The sequence below is a fragment of the Acomys minous genome, assembly GCF_964271855.1.
Source record: "Acomys minous genome assembly, chromosome: 14".
Classification (NCBI taxonomy): domain Eukaryota; kingdom Metazoa; phylum Chordata; class Mammalia; order Rodentia; family Muridae; genus Acomys; species Acomys minous.
This window is the reverse complement of record NC_140496.1, coordinates 23534895-23547875: the sequence shown is the minus strand read 5'-3', so window position 1 is coordinate 23547875 and position 12981 is coordinate 23534895. Positions and strand designations below refer to the sequence as shown.

Below are 12981 nucleotides of genomic sequence, written 5' to 3'. Positions count from 1 at the left end.
TGTCTTTCTGTGTCTGGGTTACCTCACTCAGGATGATCTTTTCTAATTCCATCATTTACCTGCAAATTCCACGATTTCCTTGTTTTTAATACCTGAGTAGTATTCTGTTGAGTAAATGAACAACATAGAATCACTCCCGCCATGGGGCTCAGAGCACTGGCTGCTCTTCCACAGGTCTTGAATTCAATTCCCAGCAAGCACAAGGTGGCTCACAACCATCTATAATGAGGTCCGGTGCCCTCTTCTGGCGGGCCGGCAGAACACTGTATACATAATAAATAAATTTTTTAAAGGAAAGAAAGAAAGAGAGAGAGAGAGAGAGAGAGAGGAGAAGAGAAGAGAAGAGAAGAGAAGAGAAGAGAAGAGAAGAGAAGAGAAGAGAAGAGAAGAAAAGAAAAAGAAAAAAAGAAAAGAATCACTTCCGCCAGCGATCACAGAGCTCCCATGCCCATAAAGGCAGGGCTGCCAAGTCAGCTACACTTCTGCTTCCTTTTGTGGCCTTGTGTCAAAGTCGCGTTGTAACTTCCACTTGCTCCACAAGGTGGCCCCAGGTGGTCGGGAGGGACTGGACCCCAGGGAGTGACAGCCACAAACCTGGGGCTCCTTTTCAAGGAAGGCCTCCCTAGGAACAGTGGGGCTCTCAGCTGCGTGGAGGGTGGAAGTGTCTGGTCCCTGCTGGGCGGAGATGATCCCACTGTGCCACGAGCGAGCGAGCCGAGGTGGGCGCGCGCAGAGCAAGAGCAAGCGTTGAAATTCTGCAGTCCCAGCGGTCAGTTGAGCGCCGCCCTTGAACAGGTCTGGAGACACCAGGCTCTCTCTAGAGCTGGGGCCTGTTCAGGGACTGCAGGCAGGTAGGCAAGGCTGGGCAGTAAGAAGCTGAGAACTCCTGCTAACCATGGCAGCGCCTCCGCCTGGCCAGGATGCTGCCAAACAGGCTAAGGAAGAAAAGGTCGCAAAAAGGGGGTTTAAACGCTACAAGTTAGAATTCAAAGACAGCAATAAAGTGTTCTGGACAGCGGGACACGCCGAGGTCAAGATCATTTCTTTGGTAAACTTGATGGGAATCCCAGGGGTGTCTGTTGGGAGGTTCTCAAAAGTAATGGGGAGCCAGTCTAGCAAGCTCAAGTGTATGTGTTTTTTCCACCCAGTGCATGATGATCCAGGCCCTGGACCTTTTCGAATCATTGGCCTCACACCCCATCTTAATCCTGGTTCTCACTATGGAAGTGTCCGTCTTCTCTTTCTTCATATTCCTTTACACCTTTGCCATCGATAGATACATGCCCTTCATCTTCTGGCCTATTGCTGTAAGTAAAAACTGCAGGGAAGGTGGTACAAGTCACAGTCTAGTACCTGGGGTGGGGGAGGAGGCGGGCAGGAAACCTCACCCCCCCCTCCCAGTGCTCAGCCTGGGAAGCTGGGTTGGAGAAGGGCAGCCAGGCAGGAAATGCTCCCCCCCAAAAAACCTGTGTTGGGTCAAAGAAAGAGGGACCAAAGCGCTGCTAGCCAGAACCAGGGAAGGTGTGACAACCAAGCCAGTTCTGATGACGCTTTGGCCGCCATACATCTCATTGGAATGAGCATTCCAGGATTCACACAAAGAGGAGATCAGACTCTGCACTGAGCCAGTGGTGAAAAGGAAGCAAATGCCAGTTGTGTCTAAAACAGTGGCAGGTCCCCAGGGAATACAGAGGATGCTTCAGACGCGCGTGGTTCGCCTGGACCAGTCCTGCAGTGGGGTGAGGCTGGCTGAGTCAGCTCCACACCCACTCCTCCAGCCCCTTGTCCCTGCCCCCAGGGACTGCGATCATCATCCCTAATCAGATTAGCCACGTGCAAACTTCTTGCCATGTGTCTTAGGACTCAGGACTTGGGCTCCTTCCCGTCGCTTATGGAGTCACTGAGTACACGCCCCCCCTTACTCCCTCCTTGCCAAACAACACCTCAACATCCAACCCCCCTTGCTCATTACCTACCTCCAGAGCCCTCTGCTGTCCCCCCATCTCTATCGCTTTACAGACCAGCGAATGAGCCCCCCAAAAGTCAAATAACCTGTCCTTCACGTCACCCAACTAAGTAACAGCAAGGGGAGGGGAAAAAAAAAAAGATTCAAACTTAATGGCATATGCTCTCTGACAGCCATAACCACCTACCTACCCTGCCCTCTTGGTAAAAGTTGTTAGTGTCCAAGGATCCTTGAGTCTTCAGGAAGACCACCAGTACAGAAGGAACGGACAGCACTAAAGTGCAAACTCCTGGAAACAGAATGGGCAGGAGACAGTTGTAAAAAGATGGAGAGCGCATGGCCAGTGAAGGACCCGAGAAGACTCCTTCCATTTATTACAGCAAAGTCCACCACACATGAAAGTCAGTTGTCCTGTATGTACCTAAAATTAGTGGTAGAAGGGTAACCAATACTGCTTTAACTAAATAGGTAAGCTGGAAGGAAGGAAGGAAGGAAGGAAGGAAGGAAGGAAGGAAGGAAGGAAGGGAAATGAGGGAGGAAGGAGGGAGAAGAGAAAGAAGGAAGGAAGTGCAGGAAAGGAGAGAAGAAAGGAAGAAGAGGAGAGGAACAGAGGAAGGATGCAAGGGTTCTAGAGACGGAAAACAGGGGCCATGACGGTACGAGCTGCAGACTGCTGGGACAGAGGCATGAGGAACTTGAGATATGGATTTTCAAATACTCTCAAGTCAGCAGATGTTTTGAGTTTCTAATGCAAAGACCAAATGTCATGACCAAAGCAACTTGGGGAGGAAAGGGTTTGTTCAGCTTATGTTTCAACATCATAGTTTATCATCAAGAGACATCAGGACAGGAACTCAAACAGGGCAGGGACCTGAGGGCAGGAGCTGGTGCAGAGGCCATAGAGGAACGCTGCTTACTGGCTTGCTCCCCATGGCATGCTCTGCCTGCTTTCTTATAGAAGCCAGGACCACCAACACAAAGACAGCACCACCCAGCACAGGCTAGATCTTTCCCTATCGATACTGAGAAAATGCCTTACAGCCTGTTTGTTCTTATGGGGGCATTTTTCTCTATTGGGGCTCTCTCCTCTCTGATGAGTCTAGCTTGTATCAGGTTGACATAAAAACCAGCCAGTGCAAGGCCTTGAGCCAAAGCCAAGAAGAAACCTGGGAAATCAAGGCAGCACCTGAGAATGCTGCATCTGTAGGGAAAGGAGGAGAAGGAAGAAGTAAGCATTTTTGCTCACACAAAGAAGCAAGAAACACTAATCTGTACCTGGCCTGTGGGAGGCAGGAGGGGAGGATCCTCTTTGAGGATAGAAAAGCTAAAGCCTTTCCCTTATATAGATTTGAGTTTTTGTTTGTTTGTTTGTTTTTGTGACAGGCTTTCCCTGTGTAACAGAGCTCTGGCTCTCCTGGAACTGACTCTGTAGACCAGGCTTGCCTTAAACTCAGAGATCTGCCTGCCTCTGCCTCTGGAGTTCTAATTACATCCTTAGAGCTCATAACAGAAATCAATGCAGAGCCACAGCCAAAGCACAAAGAGATTTGTGATACACTTGACCTTTTCAAAGCTCTCCAAACTAAGAATCAAAAGTTGGCAAACACGGAAGGTGTTTTGATAGCATCTGTCTATAATACTAACAGTCAGAAGCCATATCAGGAAGAATGGGTTCAAGGCTATCCTGAACAGATAACAAAAATTCTGCACCAAAAAAAATAAACAAGTTGGAAAATTGGAATTCTGAGAATTCTAATTAGAATTGGGTGTAAGTAGGATCTCTGAGTTCAAGGCTAGCCTTGTCCACAGAGTGAGTTCTAGGACACAAAAGAAACCGTGTCTCGGAAAAACAAACAAACAAAAACACCATAGGGAAAGAGCAGACAATTTTCTAAAGGGCACAGTTTCATGTCTATAATAGGAAATGTAATTATTGAAGTGAAAATGTCAATAGATGAGTTTAAAAAGCAGCCCAGGGCCCGGTGTGTTGGCTCACATCTGTCTTGTCAGCACGCAGGAGGTTGAAGCAGGACACCCAAGAGTTCAAGGCCACCCTGTGCTACAGAGTGAGTTTGAGGTCAGCCTCGTCTAAAGAGTGTCGGGGGTGGGGAGTTGTGGGGGGAGCTGGAGAGGTGGCTCAGAGGTTAAGAGCACTGACTGCTATTCCAGAGGTCCTGAGTTCAAGTCCCAGCAACCACATGATGGCTCCTAACCATCTGTAATGGAATCTGACACCCTCTTCTGGCCTACAGGTGTACATGCAGGCAGAGCACTGCAAACATAATAATAAATAAATAAATCTTCTTTGAAAAGTGTTGCTGGGGTTAGGATGTCTCTGGCATGACTGTTCAGGGTTAAGAATACGTGTTGCTCTTACAGAGGACCTGGGTTCAGTTTCCAGCATCTGTGTCAGGTGCTTTTCAGCCTTCTGTAACCTGACTTTCAGAGGATCTGACCGTCTTCTGACGTCTATTCACACTAGGCACACATGACACACATACATACATGCAGGCGAAACACTCATACATATAAAGTAAAATAAAAATAAACAGAATGAGTGAGTGAGTGGGTCTGACAGAACTAAGGAGAGAATTAATGAACAGAGAGGTATGGGGGAATTAGCTAGAATGAGCCCTGAAAAAGAAAAATATGAAAGAAAAGAGGACATACGGAATACAAAATCAGAACTCCATACAGAGTTACCAAGAAAGTGGAGGAAAAAGAAACATTTAAAGTGATAATGATCAAAAAATAAATAAATAAAAATAAATAAGGTGATAATGACCAAGAACTTTCTAGATTTAATGAAAGTGATAGCACTAAATGTGCCATAATAGAGAACCTTTGTCCTTCCGCAGTCGCAATGGTTAAACTGGGGTAAAAAAAACTGGCAACAAACTTTTCAGAAATCTTATTTATAACTTATAACAACCAAGAGAAATTTGTTTTGTTTTGTTTTGTTTTGTTTTGTTTTTCAAGGCAGGGTTTCTCTGTATAGCCCTGTCTGTCCTGGAACTTGATCTGTAGACCAGGCTGGGCTTGAACTCAGAGATCCCTCTGCCTATGTCTCTGCCTCCTGAGTGCTAAGATTAAAGACCTCTGCTTGGCCAAAAGAATGTTTAACAAAAAAAGAAACTTCTAAATCATAGTGAGAGAGCACGGGCATTTTAATTTACCAGGCAGGCAGCTAAAGAACTCAGGTAACTTATTTGTTGCATTTAAGTCATTTGATCTGTATGAGCGATCAAATGGGGGTGCACCCTTGTATTTGTTGCATTTAAGTCACTGGATCTGTTTAGGGGACTTGGGGCACACCATGAAACAAGGCTTCTGCCTAATTGTCCTAGTAATTAGCTGAATATTTTTTCAACACCATCGCCCTGTTGTTGTTCTATTGAATAATTCACCTTTTTTTCCCCCACTAATTTGAAATGTCAACCTTGTCAAATGCTAAAAAACAAAATCCCACATATAAGATTCATTTTCAATCTTTACATTCCATCCCCACTGGTCTGGTTTTCTTTTTCTCTCTTTTTAAAGATTGTTTAATATATTATATTTTCTGATAGGGATTCCATTTTGAAACCACATGTCAGAATAAAAATAGGCTTTCCTTAGTTTGAGAATAGATACCTAAATGATTCAATAAAGTCTGAGTACACCAAATCAAGCAGTGTATCAGAGATAAATATGTCCCAGTGTAGTGGCACAGATGTGGTTTTGTCTTCAAGTTCTACCAGTACACTTTTACGCTATTGTATTTACATCAAAAAACACTGTAAGTTGCAGGAAGACTATTCGGTAGTGATCAATAATAGTTTTTTAAAAAGACTTTTAACAAGCTGGGCATAAAGGGCACATCTGGTCTTAATAAGAGGGATGTACCCAAATCTTCAACCAACATCTTTTTTCTTGGTGAAGTCTTTGTTTAGAAGTTCTGCTGATTCTTTCTCCTTTAAAAAAAGAAAAAAAGAAAGAAAAAAAGAAAAAATTAAAAAAAAAAAAAACTTGGATCTTATAGCCGGGCGTGGTGGCGCACGCCTTTAATCCCAGCACTCGGGAGGCAGAGGCAGGCAGATCGCTGTGAGTTTGAGGCCAGCCTGGTCTACAAAGCGAGTCCAGGACAGCCAAGGCTACACAGAGAAACCCTGTCTCAAAAAAAAAAAAAAAGACTTACTTTTCTCCCTTTAAGCTGAGTCTGAGTAAAATGTGACAGGAAAGGGCAGGTGTGTGCAAATTGGGACAGGAAGTGAGGATTCCTCCCGTGTCACATGAGTTTCCTCAGAGAAAATACAGAACAATCCGCAGCCACGTTGGTCCGAATGAGTGCTTAAGGCTTCCTGAGACCAAACAGCAGGTTTTCTACTGCCAACAGAGAACAGTGAGAAAATGTGGCCTTCCCACAATGCAGAGACCACCAGGAGTCTAAGAATAAACCTGCAGAAAGACAAGTTAAACTTCACGGCAAGATTATGGAATCTGGTTAGCGGATATCAAAGGAAAACCTAAATGAGTTGGGAAATGTGCTGCGTTCCCAGGCGTGAAATTATTGCCATAGAGATGGCAGTTAATCGGAACTGAGTTCTGAATCTACGGACGGCATTTCAAGTGAGAAGGGGACCTTACAAGGCAGTATTAAAATTGTTTGGTCAGTCCTGACTGACTTTGTAACCGATCAAAATACTAAGACTAAATGACAGTTGAACACTCAGACACAAATGGGACATCATATGTCACCCTGTCAAAGGCTCAGCTATTCAAAGGATGACCTCTGGCTTTTAGACATGACTGATGTGGCTGTTACATTTTTTTAAAAAAATCATAACAGCTGTGATTACATATACAAGATTTGGCTCATTATAAACACCCTTCCTGGAAGGTGCAGATGCTCATGTTTCCAGTCCAAGATTGATGCAGAAAGGCGAGACATTTCTCTTCAGTAACGTAGCCACTGGTAAGATGCTCCTAAATATGACCACAGTGAAACTCAGTGGGACACACACACACACACACACACACACACACACACACACACACACACACACAAAGGAGAAGGCGAGGATAGTTGGGAAGAGCACAGTAGTTGGAGTGGGAAATAGGACAAAGAGGTGGTGACAGGGAGAAGGACTATGATTGAAACACTTTATTTATATATTTTTCATATATATGTGTATATATGAAAATAAAATGAAGGCTGGAGAGATGGCTCAGAGGTTAAGAGCCTGCTTTTCCAAAGGTCCTGGGTTCAATTCCCAGCAACTACATGGTGGCTCACAACCATCTATAATGAGATCTGGTGCCCTCTTCTGGCCCACGGGCTCACATGCAGGTAGGATACTATATAAAACAATGATTTTTAAAAAAAGAAAATATAATGATCCCATTATTATGTATAACTAACATGAGTTAATAAAAACATTACAAATAAAGTTCTTTGATAGAATAAAAAGAATGACAAGAATGGATTTGCCCAATCAGATACCAGATTTAGCATAAAGCTTTGGTGCTAGATTAGGAATTAACTAATGAAACTGTTACAAAGGCAATGTTTGTGTCCTCCCTGGATTCCCATCCTGAGATGGGGCCTTTGAGGAAGCAATTAAACTTAAGGTTAGGACCCTGATCCAAAACAGTATCATTACAAGAAAAGACAGTAGCCTGTTCTCTGGCTTGCTTCCCACCCATCTTCCCATTTTGACAATGAAAGGTCATATGAAGACAGAGAGGGAAGGGCAGCCTGTCTCCAGCCAGGGAAAGGGCCCTCACCAGAAACCACACTTTCTGGCACTTTGCTCTTGGTCTTCCAGCCCCAAGAACTATGAGAAGAAAAACATCTGTTTTTTTAAGCCACCCAGTCATAATGGTATGCAAAGCAGACTAGCTCAGAAAGTCAGACTTATATGCATACTGTGACTTGTATATGCCAGAAGTAGCATTGAAAAACATTGGGACAGCCAGAAACAATGTCACATGCCTTTAATCCCAGCACTCAGGGAGGCAGAGGCAGAGGCAGGCAGATCTGCTGGAGTTCCAGGCCAGGCTGGTCTACAAAGCGAGTCCAGGACAGCCAAGGTTACACAGAGAGACCCTGTCTCGAAAAACTAAAACAAAACAACAAAGATTTGTTTATTTTTATTTCATGTGTAGTGCTCCTTGAGTGCTGAGATCAAAGGCATGCGAGACTACGCTCAGCAGCAACCCTTTAAAAGACAAAACAAACAAAACAAACTAACAAAAAAAAAAACTCCCCACGGTTGAACAGAATATTCAATGAGAGTCCCAAAGGAGAACTTCTGGGAAGATTGTACATCCCACTAGAATTAAAAACAAGTTAAAATTCTATGGGGGGCTGGGAAAAACTAATAGAAAAATGGGACAATGGGTATAAATACACAGAAGTTTGGTTTTATTCTGTGTGGGGAGATGAAAGTTTGTAGGTAGTAAGGAAAGACCAAATACCCAAGGAATGAACAGGAAAAAAGTTGACCAAGGAGGAAGCAATCAGAGAAGGAAGTCCAGGGAGGAAGGAAAGGGTTAGGATGAAGAGGAATCTACAAGGCTCTCAGGGTTATCTCATGGATGTTCCAGAGGGTAAAGAAAGAGTGAGGGAAGGTACCCAACAGAGATGCCATGCAGTGGCCTGCTTATGCATTTATTTACATGATCATTGGTGGGCACCGGATACCTGATTTTGTAGACAAGATGGTATCTTGTGTCTCCTGAGGGCTGAGCACTTAAATTTGGATTTGATGCTCCACTCCCAAAAGCCAGCAGGGAATCACTGGTTGATCTGCCTGGCCAGGAGCATATTCACCTTATGTATCTTATTTTAAATTATGGGGGAAAGGGGGGCATTTGGAAATGGATCATGTGGAGGGAACACTATGCCGTCTCTGGGGTGGATGGGGCATGGCTACCTGAGACCATTTTATCTCTCTTACTTTCAGGATATCTTCAACGACCTGTTCGCCAGCATGTTCCTCACCGGCTGCGTGGTCTTTGCTATCAAGGCTAGACGCACATTGCCAAAGCCCTACTTAATCGCTGTGGTAAGGTGTTTCTGCTGAGCTGAGGATATCCTCAAATCCCTGTCACACAAATCCTAAGCTCGGGCGCTGGGACGTGGCTGAGTCTGTAGAGTGCTTGGCTGCCTTGGTCTATGGTGCTAAACAAAACAAAACCTACTGTGGTGCCTCATGCCTAGCTAGAATGTTGGCATGAAGGAGGCAGAAGCAGAGGATCAGGACTGTAAAGCCATCCTTGGCTCAATAGCAAGTTCAAGGCCAGCCTGGGCATACATGAAACCCTGACTCAAACAAACAGAGAAATGAACGAAACTTGGGATGTCAAGGCAAATGTAAGACGTTGGTAAATGTTTCTAATAGTGAAGACACGCTTTTTAAAAGGGGGTGTCTAGGAAGGTAGCCCAGTTTACCTGTGACCTTCATGTTATGTTGACAGAAAAGGAAACAGAAACAAGGTGAGGGGCTATTGAGTGTGAAACCAGGGGGAGCTGACCTAGGGTGTGGGATCAGCAAGTTTGGAGGGTACACTACGCATGACCTCTGATGAGAGACCAGGAAGGGAACCTGTGCCTTTCTTCTCAGTACGAAATCAAAACAATGAACATCCATTTGTTTTCCTAGATCCTTACAGGAGTAGCTGCAGTTCTTCCCATAATCGACATATATCTTCAAAGAGTACACTTCAGAAATGTAAGGCTCCGAAAGCGCAGATAGTCTTAAGTACTCTAGACCACCGCAGAGGAACCCGGGGCCAAAGTAAAGGCAGTAGAGGGAGAGTGAAGAAAAGAAGAAAGACAAGAAGTGACCGGACAGCGACGCACGTGGTCAGGAGGGGCAGCCAGCTTTGCCGCCAGCCCTCTCTACATTCCCCTTTGTCAGCTTCCTCGCATAGTTTTCCATCAATAAACACCTCTTGGCAAACACATTTCTCTCTATGAGCGGATTTTATACTAAAAGTGGAACAGTATTTGCCCAACACCCTTCATTCCACAGAAACTCCTGGAAATTAGGGTGCCGGGGTCAAAAAACACACCTGGGCCTGGAACCCAGCATTTCCCACGCTCCTGGGCCTGAGGACACAGACAGTTTGAGGGTAACCTGAAATACTGAGTGGCGTCGTCGGCTGTGAAACTGATGAGCCGAAAGGACCAGAAAAGAAAAGGAGGGAGAAGCCCAAAGCTGCAGGGCGTGTTGTTCACAGCGACCTTCTTGTACCCTGTTTCAAAGCCCCCAGCTGGCTGCTATGAAGAACCGTGCTCAGCCCCTTCATTAGTCTCACCCTGGAGTTTAGTAGGGACCTTAGTGAAGGTTAAAGACCCCTCACAGACGTGCCCGGAGATTTTTCTCCCAGGTAATTTAGATCCCATCAAGCTGACGTCAGGTCATCACAGAATTTTTGAGCACACCCCCAACCTAGTGTCCCCCAGGCTGTGGCCCAGTCATCGCCCAGCTCCCCAGGCCACCCACCAAAGGCCTACTGTCCCTAGACCGATGGCTCTGTGGTTAAAGCACCGTGCTCTTTTGTTGTTGTTGTTGTTTTGGTTTTTTTGTTTTTCGAGACAGGGTCTCTCTGTGTGGCTTTTAGCTGTCCTGGACTCACTTTGTAGACCAGGCTGGCCTCGAACTAACAGGGATCCAACTGCCTCTGCCTCCTCAGTGCTGGGATTAAGGGTGTGCATCACCACTGCCCGGCTGCACCCTGCTCTTAAGAGGACCTTCCTCGATAGGATAGCTAACAACTGCCTGAAAGGAGGTGTGTTCTTGTAGTAGTAATTTCACTGGGTGGTGGGCTTGGACACCAGGGCCAGCCCCCACCCCCCTACCCCACCCCCCACCTCTCTCTGTTTGCCTGTGCTTCAGGATGTAAATTCTCAGCCCCATGCCTGCCTGCCTGCTGCAGTGGCTGGTTATGGACTAACCTTCTGAAACTGTAAGCAAGGCCCTAATTAAACACTTTAAAACACAAAACCAAAAGAGTTGCCTTAGTCATCGGGTCTCTTCACAGCAATGGGAAGCTAACCAAGAGCTGGGGGTGGGGGCACACGCCCTTAACCCCAGCACCCTGGGAGGCAGAGGCAGGCAGATTGGCTGCAAGTTCAAGGCCAGCCTGGTCTACAAAAGTTACACAGAGAAACCCTGTCTCAGAAAAAAAAAGAAAAAGAAAGAAATGAAGGAAGGAAGAGAAAGGAAGGAAGAAAAAGAAAGAAAGAAAGAAAGAAAGAGAAGAAAGGGATTCATAGAGGTTCAAGTAAGAGCTCCTGCATCATTGAATAAGGTGAGGGTAACTGATGAAGGCTCCCGACGTCAGCTTTGAGATGCTCGTCCACAAGTGCAGCCACACACGTGCATACCTACTCCAGACACACAGACGTGCTAAAATGAAACCAACTACGCTGGGCATCTCTCTCCCTTTTGGTACAATGCCAGTGGCTCCCCTGGTACCCCTCTACTTGGAAGGGTCCCTCCACACACACATACCTGTCGGCCATTTTAGCGGGAAGTATTAGCGCCTTGTTGCACGCCTCTCAATCATGCTTTTGCGTCACTGCCACCAAAACGCTCGACAAGGGCAACTTGGAGGAGGAAGGGAAGGTTTGCTTGGCTCCTGGGAGACCTCAGCCCATTCCTGGAGAAGCTATGGCAGCGGGAGCATGTAGCAAGAGGGAGCACAGCAGTTAAAACTGGGGGGGCCATTTACAACCTTCACCGTGACCCCTTCTAGCCATGCCCCGGCCTTTTAAAGGCTTCACAGTCTTCAAATTAGTGTCACAAGCTAAGGACTTCAAAAGTCTTGCCTTATTTTCTATTTGTGCATATCCACTCCTATGTGTATGTGTGAATGTGCTGTATGTGTGTGTGCGCGTGTGCTGTGTGTGTGTGTGTGTGTGTGTGTGTGTGTGTGTGTGTGTGTGTGTGTGTTTGCGTGCACGTGCCTACCTCCGCCTGTGGAGGGCAGGAGGAGCTTCCGGCTTTCTCCTCCGTCACTCCCCACTATCCTTTGAGGCAGAGGCTCTTCTTGACTGTAGAGCCATCTGTTTCTTGCCTAGGCTGGGAGCCAACAAGCCCTAGTGAGCCTCTAGTCTCTACCTGCCTCGGAGCTGGAGTTAAAAAAAAAAAAATAGGAGAAATGCCTAGCTGTCCCATGGGCAGAGGAATTGGAACTCTCGTCCTCAATTTTGGGCAGCAATCACTCCTAACAACTGGACCAGCCTCCCCCACCCCCAATTCCAGCCTCAGCCTACCCCCCTTTTCAATGTGCTAATTTATTCAACATTCTCCTTTGGTAAGTTACCTGTTCAAATCTCTGGTCTATTTCCTTACTACTGACTTTCAGTTTACAGCTACGTTTTTTAACAACACAGATCAGAAGTGGGCCCTTCTATTAGAAACCTCACATGTCTTCCTTGGGTACTGTAAGTGAAATCTGGTTACCAGGGTCTCCCAAGTCCTGCCCCAGGCAGTCTCTGATCAATCCCCTCCTTTCGTTTTAATGATAGTTGGCTGTCCACTAAACCGGCCAGTATGTCTCAGGACTCTTTTTTATTTTTATTTAATATTTTGGATTGTGAGCCTAGCTTTAAATTACCGACCCATCCCTTCAGCCTTGTTTTTATTTTATTTTATTTTATTTTTTTAATTTTAATGTGTGTGTTTTATCTGAATGGCTCTGTGTACCAGGTCTTGCAGTACCCAAAGAGGCCAGAAGGGGGTGTCAGATTACTTCCCCAACAAGGAACCATACAAATGGTTGTGAACTGCCCTGTGGGTGCTGGGAACTGAACCTTTGAAAGAGCGGCAGGGGCTCTTAAACAGCTGAGCCATCTCTCCAGCCCTGCCAGGACTCATCGTGTTTAGGGCTACCGGGTGCAGCGTGCCTCCTACCCAAAGCAGCTGGGGCTTCTTCCATGGCCTGGTTTCTTGCTCTGCTTCTGAATATACAACAGGATGTAGGGAAGGTCTCTCTGAAGAACTCACAGTGCCCTACCATCT

General features: G+C 45.9%; 1 protein-coding gene across 1 annotated transcript; it reads left to right on the top strand.

The window, feature by feature from the left end:
• Positions 1-723: 723 nt before the first annotated feature.
• Positions 724-9916, top strand: LOC311582640 (CKLF-like MARVEL transmembrane domain-containing protein 2A). The gene is made up of 4 exons (XM_084755833.1): positions 724-1048; positions 1149-1307; positions 8914-9015; positions 9613-9916. Exons 1-4 carry the CDS (start codon positions 896-898, stop codon positions 9703-9705), a joined length of 507 nt encoding a protein of 168 aa, XP_084611959.1. The 5' UTR covers positions 724-895; the 3' UTR covers positions 9706-9916.
• The last annotated feature ends 3065 nt before the right edge of the window (positions 9917-12981 follow it).